General features: G+C 36.5%; 1 protein-coding gene across 2 annotated transcripts; it reads left to right on the top strand.

Moving 5' to 3' along the window:
* The first annotated feature begins 3,471 nt into the window (after positions 1-3,471).
* Positions 3,472-17,950, top strand: LGALS8 (galectin 8). 2 transcript variants are annotated; one of them, XM_070950724.1, is made up of 9 exons: positions 3,472-3,576; positions 6,192-6,293; positions 6,913-7,001; positions 7,705-7,915; positions 9,695-9,814; positions 11,253-11,279; positions 14,555-14,643; positions 15,723-15,888; positions 16,894-17,950. In XM_070950724.1, exons 2-9 carry the CDS (start codon positions 6,252-6,254, stop codon positions 17,041-17,043), a joined length of 894 nt encoding a protein of 297 aa, XP_070806825.1. In that variant the 5' UTR covers positions 3,472-3,576; positions 6,192-6,251; the 3' UTR covers positions 17,044-17,950. The 2 variants fall into 2 exon arrangements, with proteins under 2 accessions (XP_070806825.1, XP_070806833.1); XM_070950732.1 differs by lacking the exon at positions 3,472-3,576 and adding an exon at positions 3,587-3,876.
* Positions 17,951-17,971: the final 21 nt, after the last annotated feature.

Here is a 17,971-nt window from a genome sequence, read left to right as displayed (position 1 = left end):
TCGTAGCTCTTTAGAGCTATGCTTGAAAATTAAGCCATTTCTATTACTGTATTACTTTCTATTACTACTATAGTAGTACCCTGAATTTTAAAACTTCTAATTTTGTTAACATATTCCTTTTTTGTAATAGATTTGAGTTCAAAGCATTTTTTGTGTGTACCGGTATCATCAATCTGTTATGTTTGTTACATGTTTTTGATATACAGTTTTAGAAGAAATTTTGTTTTTCATCCCATTTTTGTTTTTATTAAGAACGTTACTGTTACTTTTCTACACTACTTTGTTGTAACTATTTAAGATATGCATTTCAGTCATTAAAAGACTATTCTCAGAAGATGCGCAACCCTAGAATTTGGATTCTGTTTAGGATACAGTGGAATTTATTAAAATGAAGATCTGTGAATTCAGAGTTTTACTCTCACTGAGAATAGAAATATTTCCCTCCTTGTATAGTAATTATAAACAAAAGAGCTCTTTGGATCACAATAACTGTCTATAGAGTTTGGTCTCTTCTTAGCACAATATATATGTTGCCATACCTTATGAACAATCACTTCTAGTTGTCTAATTTCATCTCAGAGAAGTCATATAAACAGATATTTTAAAATGCTTAATTCATTCCATTACAAGCTCTTTCAGTGAACTGTCTGTTTATTTACTTTCACAAGGAAGGAATTAATTTTTTTGTGATATGCAAGGTATTTTAAAACCAAGCAGATCCTATATAACAGGGGTGTTAAACTCACAATGATACATTGTCGTCATGTATTGGAAATTTTTCCCCCTTCGCTAAAATGGGGGTGGACAGTGCATGACGTATCTGGCCCATCGACTGCAAGTTTGACACCCCTGATATACAGAGAGACATTATAGATTCCCTCCTCTTCCTTTCCCCTTTTGCAATATTTATTTTTTTTAAAAAATATTTTCCATTTAATCCACAATGTTATGTAAACATCAAAGCAATACACATTTCAAATCATCCTGTGAAATAATATATCCTGTAACATAATCGTAATTTATCCAATAAGACCGTGATGGCGAACCTATGGTATGTGTGCCCGAAGTGGCACATGGACCCATGTTGCCTGGCATGCACGATGTCGCCCATCCTCTGTTGGGTTTCTGGTGTGCATGCGCACGTGGCAATCAGCTGGCCTTTGTGCATGTGGCAGTGCCGGAAACCGGAAGAGCTCGTCTTCCATTTTCTGGCATGAGCATGCATGCCTGCCAGCTGATCGGCATGTGTGCATGCGTGGCAGTAACTGGAAACTGAAAGTACCTTATCCGGTGCACGCATGCTCCCTGGGCAGCTCCTCTTCCTGGTTGCGGCCCTGAGGAAAGTGCATGCATGCGCTCCCTTTTCAGCACTCCGTGCTGAAAAGGTTCACCATCACTGCCATAAGACACATATTCAAAGTGTTGCCTTTATCTTACTTCCAAAAGTTATGCAAGAAATCTGTGTGTAGTTACATCTCCAATATTTATTTCTGATTATATGAGATGTTAAATCTACATCTAAATTACAAGAATACATCCGCATTGTACATTCTAGATGAATTTAGATTTACATTAAAAACTAAATCTTTTAAAATTGGAATTGACAGTGTTTCCAGCAGGGAATGCATCAGAGGTGGGTTTCAGCAGGTTCTGACCAGTTCTGTGAACCGGTAGCGGAAATTTTGAATAGTTCGGAGAACTAGTAGTAAAAATTCTGACTGGCCCAGCCCCCATCTATTCTCTGTCTCCCAAGTCCCAGCTGATCGGGAGGAAATGGGGATTTTGCAGTAACTTTCCCCTGGAGTGGGGAAGGAATGGAGATTTTACAGTATTCTTCCCCTGGAGTGGGAAGGGAATGGAGATTTTACAGTATCCTTCCCCTGCCACGCCCACCAAGCCCCACCCAGAGAACTGGTAGTAAAAAGTTTTGAAACCCACCACTGGAATGCATCCAGGAGTCTCCTGGCCTATCTGCATGTATTTTCAAACATCTGCCCATCCCAGCAGAAGGAAATTATAATCATTAAGTGTTAACATCTGAATTATCTCTCTGTTATCCAATTTCCTAGTTGGAATTTGTTTGGGTTATAGTTACTCATAAAATTTCTGCTGGCGACTGCTCTGACTCCAACAAGCAGTTTTAACTTCAATGTTTGCTGACACCTTCAGAGGTCAGACAAGAGCAGACAAGGAAGCTACTGTGAAATATGAAGAACTCTTCAAGTTTTTATGAATTTATGAGCCACAAAACAAAAACAGGATTGATGTTCCAATCTGCAGTTGCAAAGATTACTGCCATAGCCATTTAATAGACTGTAAAAGTTAGTTTCGTTATATTTTATTTCTCCTTGAACATACTGTAGTATGTGTGAATATTATTTTTGAGAGTTTGCTTGTATTCTCACCACAATCTTTGTTTCTGAAATGTATTTATGAAATTAAAATGGCTTATAAAATAATTAGTATGCAAAGATTTATGAATAGCTGTGCCACTATAGCATGCTGACTAGATAGGAAAACCCATGAAACTTATTTGCTTCATAATTAAGCATACATGGCCTAAAGCAGAAGTCTCTAACCTTGGCAACTTTAAGACTTGTGGCCTTCAACTCCCAGAACTCTGGGACTTGAAGTCCACAAGTCTTAAAGTTGCCAAGGTTGAAGACCCTGGCCTAAAGAAGACTCACCCCACCTATTGATGAATTGTAGTACTGTAATGCATTAAAGTCTTTAGACATCTCAAGTAAGCATTATTTCACATTTTAATGGATGGAGAACCCAATATATTTTGCAGCTGAGATGAAGGGTAAGTTGATGCCTGTCCTTCAATAGAAAGTTCCTTGGACTAACAGTAACAATAGATGTATCCTCCAACATGAGGGTGACACCTGGTGTTACTCACCCTTCAAGAACACATCCATCTTATTCTGACTAATAAACTTCACTATTTTTCTTCTTTCTACAATCCTTTTCTATTGTAGAAACCTTTCTGTATTAGAAAAAGTTTAGACATCTTCAGTGGTTTATTTTGAGAATAAAATGATTGGGAGATCAACGTTTCAAGGTCCTTGGGAAAAATTCAAAGAATAGAAATAAAAATCAAGGGAATAGAAATAAGAAAATAAAATAAAGAAGAACATTTGAAAATAAGAAATAAAAATTGGCCCCAGTGAGAATTCTGGGTTGATTTGATCAATGTTTCATCAGATTGTTTTCTTGACCCTCCACGGTATTCTCAGGAGTCTTCCCGAAGTTCAAAGGCATCAATACTCCTTCCATCTTGCTTCTTCAAAGACCTACTAGCCCTTGGAAGATTTGGCTAAATCTTCTTCCAGGGCCGAGCAAACCCTGCGCAAAAAGCTTTCCGAAGTTTCATGCAACTCTTGTTCCTTTAAGTGTGGGAGGGGCGTCTCTTGGTGGGATGATGTCATTGTTCGGGATCTTGTGAACCAGGAAAAGGAAGAATGCCAAGGCACCATTTTAAACCGTGGGATCAGTAAGCATGATAAACGCGAGGTGAAAGCAACCGCTGCGGTTTTGGCCGGAAGGCGAAGAGTGCGCGCCCCAGATGCGGAGGTGAGTAAACTTGAGAGCATCCGCTGTAGAGAGTTAAAAGCAAAAAAAAAAAAAGATGCAGCTGAAAACCGTAGCGACCGGCTTGGAGTCAATTATCTAGTTTGGAGGAGCGGATGGGAAGGCGAATCAAGTCAAGGGAAACTTTAGAAAAGATCGTGGACCGTGCGCCATCCAGCGGAAATTAAATCCGGTTGGTCTCCGTGGATTGGAGCTCGTGGGGTCTGCGTGAAATTAGCTGGAACTTAAAACCGACTTTAGGTAGGGCCAGCCGGATCGGAGAAAGCAAAATTTCGAATACTGGTAATTAGTTTGCTCGTTTAATTTATCAAGGAACTAACCTGGTTTGGGTTTTAGAAAAGTTTTTTTTTTTTTAATGTAGATTTTTGCGTGGCTGTCATTAGACATCGAGCCATCCATCTCTTCAAAAAAAAAAAAGTATTGATAGCAAAGGGTGAAGGTTGTGGGTTTTCCCCCATTATTTGCTAATGAAGATAAAGAAAGTCAGTGTTGTTATAATAGAAGAACTGCAGTGGCTGCAAGAGTGTGAAATTCTGGCTTGATCCCATCCTTGTGGTTTTAATTTGTAATTGGTTTTAACGGTTGTTTTAAATTGATGGCCAAAATTATTTAATGTCTTTTAAACTGTTTTTAAATTTTATGTTGTGTTTTATCGTGGTTGTTCACCGCCCTGAGTTCTGTTGGAGAAGGGCGGTATACAAATAAAATAAAATAAAATAAAAAAATAAAAAAATTGCCTAGTATTGTTTTATCCGTTTGCCATGGAGACGGCTAGTGCACAACAATCCTATAATGTAGTCTGATATTATCCAGTCTCTTGGTGCTGTGTGGTTGTTGTTTTTTTTTTTTAAGAAAATGATTTAAGGGGCTTGGCTGGGAAATTCACTACAGTAGCTATCTTGTTGATTAAAAATCAGAGGGGATTGTAATGTAATATTGTATTAGTCCTTTAAGAGAGCCAGAAGATTGCACTGGGTTGTTTTCCTTGGCCTTGAGACTAAAATGATACAGCACCACATACTTCCTCATGAGTTATTTTGATAGCGTCTTGTGATAAAGAAAAAGTCTTGTGATGGTGTTTAAGTCTTTGCTTTAGGGCAAAATGGCCTGGAGAGCTGAGTATGGGGAAGTCAAGTAGCGGATTTTAACCGTGCCTAAAATCAAGTATTTTTAAATTAAGAATTTTGATTATTATAATAATAGAGTAAAAACTAAACAAAGTAAATAGGAGTAAAAAAGGGAAAGGGAAAAAGAAAAGGAAAAAATTAGGAAGTTCCTGAAAATCAAGAGGGATGGAGCCAGCCTCATGTGGGGGAAGGGTGGGAAGAGAACGATCCATAAGATGGATGCCATGTCAGAAAGGGGGCTCCTCCTGGTATTGTGGAGCTGATAAGAACTTGACCTCTGAATTTGAGAGTGACATTTATCTTTGCAAAAGGGACTTCTTTGCCCATCCAAAAATATGAATCGCCAAGTATAACAGGGAGAGCAAAAAACATTAAGGGGGAGGGGAGTCAAGTCTTCTATAAAAACAAATGATACATTCATTTGGTATGGGCTACAGTCAGAAAGCAAGTGATCAAACACTAAGACATGATTACATATGAGACCTGAATAATAGAAAATATTGATTTTAGATAATACCATATTCCACATTTATGGAAATTTGTGGGTTACTTTCATATCTTTCTCAAGACTTGCAAGTATATTAAAGGAATTTCCGTACTTTCACTTTCTGTTGTGAAGTTGCTGAAAAAGGAAGTTCTTGCCTGCCTAGAGAAAAACATGTTTTTTTAAAGTTAAAAAAGAGCCCGTGACTGCCATGTTAAAGGAGCTAATGTCATCTTTTAAATGCTAATAAAAGCCTAAAATTTGAGGCAGCACTAGATCCTACCAAATGCAGCTCCCTACCAGACAGCATCCTGTGTCATATTTTCTGCTGGATCTGAATGGGATGGGCGGAGAATTGGTCTCTCAAATAACCTAGTCCTTTGCCACAAAGAGCTTTAAAGATAAAAATAAACATCTTGAATTGGACCCAGAAGCAAAGTGTGATGTGCAAAAAGTAAAGTGCACAGAGCAGAGGTGTAATATTGGCCATTCTAAGAACACACATAACTGCTCCCATTTCATATATGAAATGGCAATTAGAGAAGATATTGGGTGTGTGGAGGAAAATCATAGTGATTCTTTAAAGAAAGATCACTAGTTGTACTAGTAGCAGTGATGACTTTTTCTTTGAGTTCACGATTAAGCATGAGACAATTTAAGTTTTGGGCATTTTAAAAACATCTCTTCCTTAGAACTATTTCAGATGTTGATTTAGAATTCTGTTTGTCAAGAGATAGCCCACACTGATTGAAAGGCTTGGGAGTTTTAGATGACCTGTCAACTCCATAGTTTAATAATGTTAAGTCTCCCGCAGTAGTTTACATCTGTTCTCCTCCAGATAACTTCATACTCAAAGGTAACAGAGGTTTTTGATTTCTCTTTCCAAACATTTCCTTTGTGTTTCCTTTAATGGTTCTCTCAAGATACTTACGTATTCAGTTATGTTCAATTAAAATTGAACATAGCTCTACAACTTTACCTTTCAGATATTGTTTGCATTTGGATCGTACAGAGGCTACAAACGTCTAAAGCTGAGAAGACAGAAAATGATGTCTTTGAACAATTTTCACAGGACAGTCCGGAGCCCAGTGATTATCTCTTCTTTCTTGTTGACCCCATTCAGTCTTTAAAAAAGGGGATTTCTGAAGTGAGAGGTTGGGGAAAGAAGAGGAGAAGAATAAGGGCAGCAAAGCGGCAATAGAGTTGCCATGCAGAGCAGAAAAATAGACTTTGAACTCTGCCTGCTCAAATATGTTTCCCAACTGTTTGGTTTAGAATAATTTTAGGTCTCAAACCTTAATCTAGCTTTTACACTGATGACTTGTTTTACATGGCTTATTGTAAAACTGGTTTGATTATATTAATTGCCTTGAAATCATGTATTACAATGAAGGTCTCTGACAATGTTTTCTTATATAAGTGTTGCTGCACACAGCGACATGTCTAACTCCTTATTCTCAGCAGTTGAGTGAAAAACGAATGGCTCAAGTCAGAGAAATATTGATCTTGCATATTCACATTTCGATTTAGAGATTCTGAATCTTAGGAATTATCTTTAGGAAGAGATTGTCTGAACTAACTAAACTAGAAGAGCATGCTAATTATTTTACTATATTTAGGTTAAAAAAACCCCAAACATTGTGAAAACTTGATTTTTCCCTTTAAGTTGCAAGGCTAGAAATTACATATCCTCTCTTTTTAAAATAGGTTGTTCCATATGCTGGGACCTTAATGGATGGTCTTTCACCTGGAGACCTTGTAATAATACATGGATTTGTTCCTGAAGATTCAGAGAGGTAAAATTAAAAATGTTTTATTAAAAGCTATTGTGTAAGGATATTGGGGGCAAGCACCATATATATTTGTTCATTTATTGAAATGGTTCGGTCTTTCTTTTAAGAAATTAAAGCTTTTGAGGAATGTTAAACTTTCCCTACAATAATGATTGTCAGTTGATATTAGATCACAAAATTGCTGGTGAAAGTATTTACATTATTTTGTTAAACCAGTCCACAAACTTACATTTGCGTGGATAAAGTAACTGATTTTAGTACTGCATACAAGAGACCATCTTATACCGTTGAATAAGAAATATAAATATGAAAAGAAATGAGCGAATGTTTCTAAGATCTGCCTACATATGTAATAAATTTTCAAAATATTAGCTAGAGTTATGACACTGTCCTGTAGAGTTACCATAGCCACAAGTGTGTTATTTTAGGGATGTCCGTGGTCCCATAAGAAAACTCTGTCCACATGTTGGAGATCATATCAGAAGTTAGAAACAATACTTCTAAATCCTATATATTGTTCTTTGAAGATGTCATCATGAGTCTGGGCAGGCTACAGAATGAATGTTCCTATTGATCCTGCTCAAAATTCTAAGTTCATATAACAGAGGTGGAATATGGAGCCAACAGTTTGAAGGTTCTCAATTTCTAGAGGTTGTTTGCTGCTTCAACAAGATTGCATTGACTCTAGTGTGTTTGACTTTACTAGGTTCCAGGTAGACTTTCAGTGTGGCAACAGTATAAAACCTCGTGCGGATGTAGCCTTTCATTTCAACCCTCGGTTCAAAAAATCCGGTTGCCTAGTTTGCAATACCTTGCAGAAAGAAAGATGGGGTACAGAAGAGATCACTTATGAGATGCCTTTCGAAAAAACAAAACCTTTTGAGATAGTTTTTATGGTTCGCCATGATAAATTCCAGGTAAATTGCTAGGATTTAATTATTTATCAGCCAGTTATCAATACTAGTTCAATAAATCCTGTACAACTGCAACTATATACTGAGCTCCCATTGATTTCAACAGGTTAAATTTAAGTTTAGGCTTAAGTTACTTTGATTTCACTGGGAGTACTAACTACTTAAATTTATCTAAATTTTATTTTTTTTGTTAGATACTTTCTGGGTCAGTGCTCTTAATATTGTATTTATTTAACTTCTATTTTCCACATTTTGGCTTTTTAATAACTTGCAAGATACTTAATCAAAAGTGCATTTAACCGAATGTAATTGAAACCTAATTGGATCACTGCTATCAACAAAACAGCAAACCCAAAAATATGCATCCTACCCCACAACTCTACAATCAAATCCCAAGATGAAAGTCACTTTTGTCTATTGGTGGAAGGAGAAAAAGTCTCTTATTCTGTTCTTTAAAGTTTGAACGGATGTGGTGGTGGATGTGAGTAAAACAGAAAGAGGACATGGTGTAAACTTCAGAAAGCTTTTTCAGTTTTTTAGGAGTACATCATATAGCACTTAGCCTTATATACCGCTTTACAGTGCTTTGCAGCCTTCTCTAAGCGGTTTACAGAGACAGCATATTGCCCCTAACAATCTGAGTCCTCATTTTACCCAACTCGGAAGGATGGAAGGCTGAGTCAACCTTGAGCTTGTTGAGATTTTGTCAGAATTTGTTGCAGCACACACAATCAGACAATTCAGCAGGATTCAAAACTTCTTTATATATATAATAACGCATAAGGCAAATCTACAATACCCATGCTGGTTTTTACAACGTGGTAGGGAGAAGAGATTGTAAGTAGGTACAAATACAGGCGGGGGACAGCAGAGACAAGACTTCTCCTATATACAGAACAGTTGAGCTAACCCACGCCCAGGCTCCTAGCTGTCTGAACCACCAAACAACCCCCTTTGGCTGACCTTGTTGCTATGCCTATTCCAACTCATGAACTTTTATACACTGACAGATTTGAACTGCCAAATTGCACTCATGTAAGAACCATATATTTCAGAATGAATGGCACTCTCGAGTATGACTTCTAGATCCAAGTAGATAGGACATTTTCTTCCCTGCAAGTACCTACTCCTCCTATCTTGCACTACTGGTTGATGTGTTAAATAATGCTGTTCCTAATATGCCAGAGGTGGTCTTAATGAAAAGCTGGGCAAGATTCAATCCTGTGGATCGTTTTATTAGCACCTTGAAATCTAACCACTAGAGAATGGTGCAAAGGCACCCCTTTAATTCACATATAACTCTAAACTAGGGATTGGCAGGCTGTATATGGCTCCAGCCTTCCAGCTGTGATCTCAAGAGCCTCTCAAAGATAACAAACATTTCAGAAAATTGGTGCTTCAAGTCTTGCAAAGGCAAGTATTTCAATATTTGCAGTGATATAAAGGGACACCACCCAAAAAAAGTTGGAATCCCCTCAAGAGTTGGATTGACTTTTTTTTCTTAAATTGTCAGAGGTTTTGCTGTATTAGCCTTACAGTCATCCATTATTTCGATTATCCTGTCATGCTAAAAATAGATTTGAAAAGTTTGACCAAATTTACTGCACTGTTATTGTAGAAGTACCAGCCACACCCATTATGGCCTTCACCGTCAAAAATAAAAGGCTACTTTTTATAAAATGCCTTAAGATGTGTTTGATTAATTTAAAAATAATTTGTTATCTAAACTTTATCAGTGCTTCTGTGTAAAATATTCAAATTTTAGTTGGCTGTTTTTTACAGGTGTCAGTTAATAAAAAGCATGTGTTGCTGTATAAACATAAGATTAATTTGGAAAAAATCGACACTCTTGCAATATCTGGAAAAGTGAAAGTTACATTGATTGGAATTGTTTCCAACAAGGTGAGTTATTACAAGAGACAGCCTGTTACTTTGGCATGGCTCTAAGTATAAAATATTTAATCTATTTCTTGTAACATTATGTTGGTATGCAAGGTATAAATTCATGATGTGAATAGAGTGGATTGAACCATTCGCTCCATAAATAGAATTATGAATTGGAACATGCAATTTGCTCACACATTCAGTGTAAGGAGCTGTCTCGATCTAAAAGATCAAATTACAGCAATAGCACATAAACGCATTTATGAAGAAATTAACAACACTCTGCATTTTATATTTTTACATTGTAAATGTGAATATTGTAAACAAAATGGGCATTAAAAGCAAATATGTAAATATTTTTAAAATATGACATTTTATTTTATATTTTTATATACAGTTGGACAAAGTACAGGTAGTGCTTGACTTACAACCACAATTGAGCCCAAAGTTTCTGTTGCTATGCGAGATATTTGTTAAGTGAGCTTTGCCCCATCTTACAACTTTTCTTGCCATAGTTGTTAGGTCAGTCACTTTGGTTGCTAGGTTAGTAACATGGTTGTTAAATGAATCTGGCTGCCTCCTTGACTTTGCTTGTCAGAAGGTCGCAAAAAGGGATCACATGACCCCGGGACACTGCAACCATCATATATATGAATCAGTTGCCAAGTGTCTGAATTTTAATCACATGATCATAGAGATGCTGCAATGGTTGTAAATGGGAAAAACTGTCATAAATCACTTTTTTTCAGTGCCATTGTAAGTTCGAACAGTCACTAAACTCACTGTTATAAGTCGAGGATTACCTGTAATAAGTTTCACACTGTTTGCCTCCTAGCAGCTCACAATCACAAGCGGGCTAGGCAAACAACCAGTACTAGTATATTCCTTTCAATAAATTCCTCACTGTATACCTGCTTATTCTCTTGCAATTTGTTCCTCTCCAGTGAATGTAAACACAAACATTTATTTCCCCCTTGCTATTTATTCCAGCAACAGGGGAAGTATTCCAAAGGGCAGGGGAGAGGGGGAAAAAAGAGCTATAAGATTTGGTCTTTTATCCAGCTTCCTCATGAATTGAGTTCTGGAAACCTTCCCTGTTGCTTGGATTCACCTGGCTATTAGGGTTGTATCCTTCTGACTCTTTGAAGGAAAAGAAAGCTGAAGTAAAATCACAAGCACAGTTAGATTTTTCACTTTTCACTGGAACCAAGTGTGATTGCTGAACAAGGACTACTCAGATATCACAATTCAGATAATATTACTACTACTACTACTACTATTATTAGTATAGTATTTTATACTAATCTTCATATATCACCGTTCATGTCAGTATCTTTTATTTAATTATATATCTTACGTTGGTTCTCAAGCATCCATAAACATGGGAAATGTATTTTTTAAGTTTACAATTCTGTTCTCTTATTTTATATTTAAGACTGTCTCTTTTTCTATACAGGAAGATGTACCTGATAGCTCACAGTTTGTAAGTATCTTTCTAAATACAAACTATTAGAATATGTTATAGCAGTAACCCCCAACTTTTTGGGCACCAGGGACCAGTTCTGTAGAGAGAGGTTTTTCCGTGGACTGGAGGGGGCGTGGTTTTGTGTGCTGCCTACATCCCATGGATGGGGCTTTGCTTGTTTGCACAGCCTGATTTCTAGGCCCAAGGATTGGGGACCCTTGTGTTACAGAATGAAAATGAACATAAAAGGACATGAACTTTTCTTTATCTCGATGTAAACTTTTTCATTACAATGGTATTTGCACATGGGAGTGACCAGGGCATAGCTGATTTATGATTTGTCATCCCTGTGACAAGACTCAGTGACTGGATTCAAAATTCTGCTAAACTATGGTTTATTGAATAACTCCTACTGCATGCTGTATGATCCAAACAGGTGCTGGTTTAGCAAACAGCAATGGCTGCATTCAAATTGTCCTTCAGGGCAGTTTCTTTTGATAGTTTTCTGCAAGTGCCATTTGCAATGGCCATATTAAGAGTTCCTTGTGACCTCAAAGATTATCTAGTTATCTGCTTGGTGAAGGGTCTGTTAAAGCAGTTCGGACAGATGGTTCTCCATTCTCTGTCTGAAGTGTTCCAAGGAGCATCTACTATTTCCTGAGGCAACCTATACCACCAGTTAACAGTTCTTCCCATCAGGTTATTCCTCCTAACATCTAACCTGAATCCTGATCCTGCTTTACAAGGCAATAGAGAACAAATTTACTCCCTCCTTTATATAACAGCCTTTTAGATAGACTGCTATCGTATTTTCCCTTAGTCTTCCTTTCTGTATGCTAAGCATATGCAGTTCCTTTCATCCTTGCAGATAGGACTTGGTTTTCAGTTCCCTCACCATTTTGAGGCACCTCCTTTGAATTTATTCCAAAACTTGTTTGCTAATGTACAGCTGTGGTGCTAGTGGACACAATGTTCCAAATGTGGTCTGACTAAAAAAGAGTAGAATACAGTGGTGGGTTCCTCCCGGTTTGGCCCGGTTCGGCCGAGCCGGTAGTGGTGACGATATGACATCACTGAACCGGTTCTCCCCCCCCGCTCTCCCCCCCCCACCCACATTATTCTTACCTTTTATTTGGTCCCACCCCCAATCTATTGCTGCCTCCTGAGTCCCAGCTGATGACTAGAGGGAAAAAAACTGTTTAAACTCTTGCCGCGGGGCTTCAAAGGGCCATCCTACAGCTGATCAGTGTTAAAAGCAAACAAATGAGTCGGGTCGTAAGTGCGAGGACTGGTTGTAAGTGTGAGGACCTTTCAGAAATGACTCTGACCAGCTAGCCACGCCCACCTAGTCACATGACCTCCAAGCCACACCCACAAAATAAGCCACGCCCACAGAACCAGTAGTAAAAAAATTTAGAACCCACTCCTGGTAGAATAGGACCATTGTTGACTTGGGCCTTTCCCTTTTTTCTTTCCCTCACCTTTTCCAGGTGCAGGTGTTCATATTTCTCTGTTAAATTTTATCCTGTGTATTTCAATCCACTAGTCAAACCTGTCAAGATCTTTTTGAATCTTCTCTTAACCACTTCTAGGGTTTTTTTTTTTTTTACATCTATGTATTGGATAATCTTCAACTTCCTTCACCTAGGTTATTAATGAAAATGTTGAATAGTACAGGACTCAAGATAGGGCCTTCTGGCACTCTATTCAATACTACTTTCCAAACTAATGTGGAATTATTTATGAATCCTGTCTTGTGTGGTTATTTGGCCAATTACAAATCTATCTATAACAATTGCATCATCTAACTTGCATTTTAATATTTCATTAATGAGGATCACGAGAGAATTTGTATCATTCTTTATTGAGGTCAGGGTTAAATATATCTATTGTTTTCCCTCTTTTGTTGAAAAAGAGATAAGCTTAATTTGTTTATGATAGACCCAGTTAGGCTCTTGATAAATTGTTGCTTTCCTATCCAAATTAAATACAAAAAGAATACACAAAATTATAGAAGAAGGAAAAAAAAGCTAAAAGAAGAAAGAAAAACGTACAGTGAATATAGTCAGACATATACACATATATAAAGTTGTACAATAGACACTTTAATGAATGGAAACCATATTTTGTTAGAGTTATGCATAGCTAATCTATATTGATAAGTCATTAATTCATAAATTGCTTGAATAGTTGGATATATGTTTATGTAAAGTATAGAAAACCCACTATCTTGGTCCAGATGTCAGCTCCCAAGCCTTCCCTAATCTGATATCCTTCTTATTAAATCAACTCCAAATCCTGAAACATATATTATAAGAATTGGTTAAAATATGAGTAGGAAACCAATTTGGGAGAAACTGAGTGAAGATCATGTGCCAGAGAGCCTAGATTGTCTTCTCACTAATCTTTATTGTATTGGTTCTTTATAGGAACCAAACTTAGATTGAAAAAAATACAGTTGCTTCAAAGTTTCCAGTATTGCACATGAATGTACAGTATTTGTTCATGCATATTACACAATCTTTTTCCAGTTGAAAGACACTCTTCAAGCCGAATGGTAGGGTCAGAACATAATTAAGTTTGATTAAATAAAAGTCTGTTTAAATTGAGATTATATCTTCCATATATATTTGGTGGGTAAGCCAAGAAGGCAAAGAGGCGGAACATACCATAAAGCATCCCCGCAATTTCTCTAATTTATATTATTTGTTTACTTTCGCTTAATTCATTCTAGAGGATTACTGTTAAGTTTTGTTTAAACTCCAATATTTGTTCTAAGCTGTTTTGCCTCAGATGGAAAATGGCTTCAGCAACAGCCTTACTGGAAAGAGATAGATGGAAGAAGGACATATTAAAAATTAAAAAGTGACATCTTAAAAGCTCTGGATTGAGGAAGAACATTGACCCCCCCCTTTATATTTAATAGTTTTATCTATCACATGAAAAGTGTACAATACAGAGACATTGGGAGTTGATGGTTGTCCTGGAGCATCTCTGTTTTAAATCTAAAGGAGTAAGAAAGCTTGTTGTTGCCAAGTAGAAAGTAGGCTTGTTCAGATAATTTCTAAATGTGAACTGCCATAAATCTGTAAATGAGTAATAATTGTGAATAATAATTTGTTTTTAATTTTTTCCCTTAATTATTATTGGCTTGTCTTTGTTTTAATTATTATTTTAATTATTATATGCCTCGAGTGATATGTAAGTACCAGAAAACCCAGATCCATGATATATATAAGCTGCAGTTTATTAATTTTTGGCATAGGTAACTCTGGGCCTGATTATATTTTCAGGTAATTCCTTATTCAGCGAAACTTAATTATTCTGTTGAGCCTGGACGAACAATTGCTGTTAAAGGAGAAGTTAAAGAAAAAGCAAATGGGTTAGTGCATTGGAATACTGCATTATTTGTAACATTGAATATTTTACATGCTGCTATTATTTCAATGGAGGCGTTTGTAATTCATTCCTAAACTTCTAGAGAAAAACTTTACTGAGTTCATAAGAAACATCTGTACTTGTATGTCCTTAACCTAAAATGTTCAGTATATCTTTAACCTAAAACCATGCAATTTAGTATCACCCCCAGATTTGTAATGTTACAGAATGCCCACAAACACCTACTTATCTGGAGAACAGTTTTATACCAATTTAATTAATACAGAGATGAAAGAACAAGAGATGCTGAAAGAGCAACAATCCTGGTGTTACCCCTTGGCCTTTTCAGCAGTGATTTTGCTAAATGATAAACTTCCCCCATATCAGTCAAGATCTTGTTCTCCATACTGGTTGTATTTGACATGTTTGTTATCCTTAACTTTGGATATGTAAAGCCTTTAATACAGTTGCTTCTTCCCCTTCCTCCACCAATTGATTCAATAATAGTTCTCTCTTAGGAATGATTTTTGGGTCTGGTGTAGGTATGTGGGCCTGACAGACACTGTAATAGCTGTCTGTCATCTGTTCAACTATTCATTGTAATGTCTTACAATGTAATGTCTTAGAGCATAGTTCTAAGTCATTATGCCCCCAACTTGCATGGAAACTAACAAGAATTATCTGGCAGGGAAGTGTCTATTGCCTACTTTATTAACCTATATTCTGAATCAAAGGCAGGAAGATTTCTATAAGCTAGTTGAATTGTGGGCTGTAATTTTTGTCATAACAAAAGCTATGGGTCTCCAACATTGAGGCAATCTATTCATCAAGACTAAGACTGAAGCTTAAACTTGAAACTGATTTAAATATCCATGTCACCAGCAAAGTGATAGTGAAGTTTAACATATTCCATGTTTAACTGGAATGTTGGCAGGAAAGAGATGAAAATACAGTTCCATCCTGGGTGAAGGCACAAATGAACAGGAAGGAGAGCTAATGGGAGCCACAGAGCTGAACGTAAGAGGCCACTAAGTTGGAGGAAGGCTAAGGCTACATAACTGATGTCACCATTTTTATTTTCAGCTTTGCAATTAACCTTAAACCGAGTGAGTCAAGTGATATCGCTCTTCATTTGAATCCCCGAATAAAAGATAAAATTTTTGTGAGAAATTCTTACCTGTTCAATAGCTGGGGAGAAGAGGAAAGATCTATTGCTCATTTTCCTTTCAGCCCAGGAATGTACTTTGAGGTAGGAGCTAAACAAAATTACTAAACTGTATATTGCCTATTAATATTTTAGATTTCAACCAAAACTATTTATATCTACTGTACACTACCATAAGTCACAATGCTGGAGTTGGGTGGCCATATAAATAAATAAATGGCATTAATAATTCACACATTTATGAATTATTTGTGATAAAAGGTGAAGTTGGAGGAGGGGGAAAATTATCATGAAATGTATGGAAAAACATATATTTGGACTTCATGAAATGTATGGAAAGCCATACATGTGGACTTCCAACTTATGAATTTCTGAATTCTGAGAATTAAATACCTCTGTATTAGACCCTAAGATGGTCAGTTATAGCTCTTTGATGTACAGAAATTGGTAACTATATAGAAACAAGATGATATTCAAATGTTTGCATTACATGTTCTTCCTTTTCAAAATTTGAAGGTTTGGCAACCTACTGGATGCAATAGAAAGAACTATAACTATTTGTAGCTTCAGTATTGCAACCCATTCTGTTATAGACAAACAAGTTTTATGGATACATTTAGAAAATAGATTTAAACACTCTAAAATTGTTCAATGGATATAGTGAAGTAGACAGCTTGATTTGATAAAGGATTCCTGAAAGATCAATCTTAATTTAGTGGTATTGCATTGTATTTGTATTCTTTGTATCCTTTCCAAAGAGTTTTGAAGTGCCCCATAAGTTGTCCCAAAGGTGCTTTTTCAAGAGGCAACTGGACTTTGTTATTTCTTTTGAAGACGTTTCGCTTCTCATCTAAGAAGCTTCTTCAGCTCTGACAGGAGCTGAAGAATTCTCCACTATCCTGTCAAGAGCTGAAGAAGCTTCTTGGATGAGAAGTAAAACCTCTTCAAAAGAAAAAAACAAGAAAGTCCAGTTGCTTCCTCAAAAAGCACCTTTGGGACAACAATCACCTGGATGACTGAGAATCTCTACAGACTTTTTGCCCCATAAGTTGATTCTATTGCTATTGACGTTATCCTTCTGAATTTCAGCTGCTAATTTTCTGCAAAGATCATCAATATAATGTTTCTGTCAATGGCACACATATCCTAGAGTACAAACATCGATTTAAGCAGCTTGACAAGATCCGTGTATTGGAAGTCTTCGGGGACATTCAACTCCTAGATGCAAAATGTTGGTAGTTGTGCAGTACCCGTGTTTTATTAATTGCTTGCAGAGAATCATCTTGATGTAACCAAAAAGAAAGAAGATTGCAGAAATTTCCCTGTATGTGATCATTTACATTAATTGAAGTACTGCATCTAATAACTAACCATAAAATGGTCTAACAGTTTATAGTTTACTAACTACGACATTGTGCCTAAATGTAAATGACATATTTGAAGAACACTGGGTGCTTTTACAACATTCTAGTGTTCATAGTGAATGGCTTGATTCTCAAGGCGTACGCCCATTAGTTTTTTATAAAGCTCATGAAATTTATGATTAATACTATTATCCTTGAAGTTATCTTCTGATGCTACATCTGAGAAATACTGTTAGAAGCACCAGTATTAAGTTTCAATCCAGTACATACACAATTGGAAAGAAACTCCACTGAACTCAACAAGGACTGCCTTATCAGTGTTCAGTAAAATTAGTAGGCTTCCGTGTATTTCTGTGCAATATATAACATTAAGACTGTTTACCTAGGCAGCGTTTTTTGTATCTCAAATCTACTGCCTAGCATTTTTTAAAATCTGTTATCAAAAATATCTGTAGAACCAGTTATAATTTTCTGCTGAGCTTTATGGAGAATGTTTGGCTTTTCAATTATAATTAAAATTCTGAAAGTGCAAAGCAATGTGGAATCGTCTATTAAACTGTAATTGTCTCCTTAAAGTGCTTTGGTATGAATAATAGGAAGAACTGAGGGTCAAGATGAAATCAGGTCTTCAGCTAGGACTGTATGAGTTTCTAGATGGGGAAATAAAAGGGTTGAATTTGTTCCATCAGTTCTAAATTAATGTATTCAGTAGATGTGATAAAATTTTTCTATGTGGCCCAGAAAAGTGATAAGAAATTAAACTCAATTCAGTATAGTAAGTGTAAGGCAACCTTTTAAAAACT

The sequence above is a fragment of the Pituophis catenifer genome, unplaced genomic scaffold, assembly GCF_029215685.1.
Source record: "Pituophis catenifer annectens isolate HBS135680 unplaced genomic scaffold, rPitCat1.0.hap2 SCAF_1, whole genome shotgun sequence".
Taxonomy (NCBI): Eukaryota; Metazoa; Chordata; class Lepidosauria; order Squamata; family Colubridae; genus Pituophis; species Pituophis catenifer.
The sequence above is the reverse complement of the archived record's forward strand: the minus strand, read 5'-3'. Positions and strand labels throughout refer to the sequence as shown.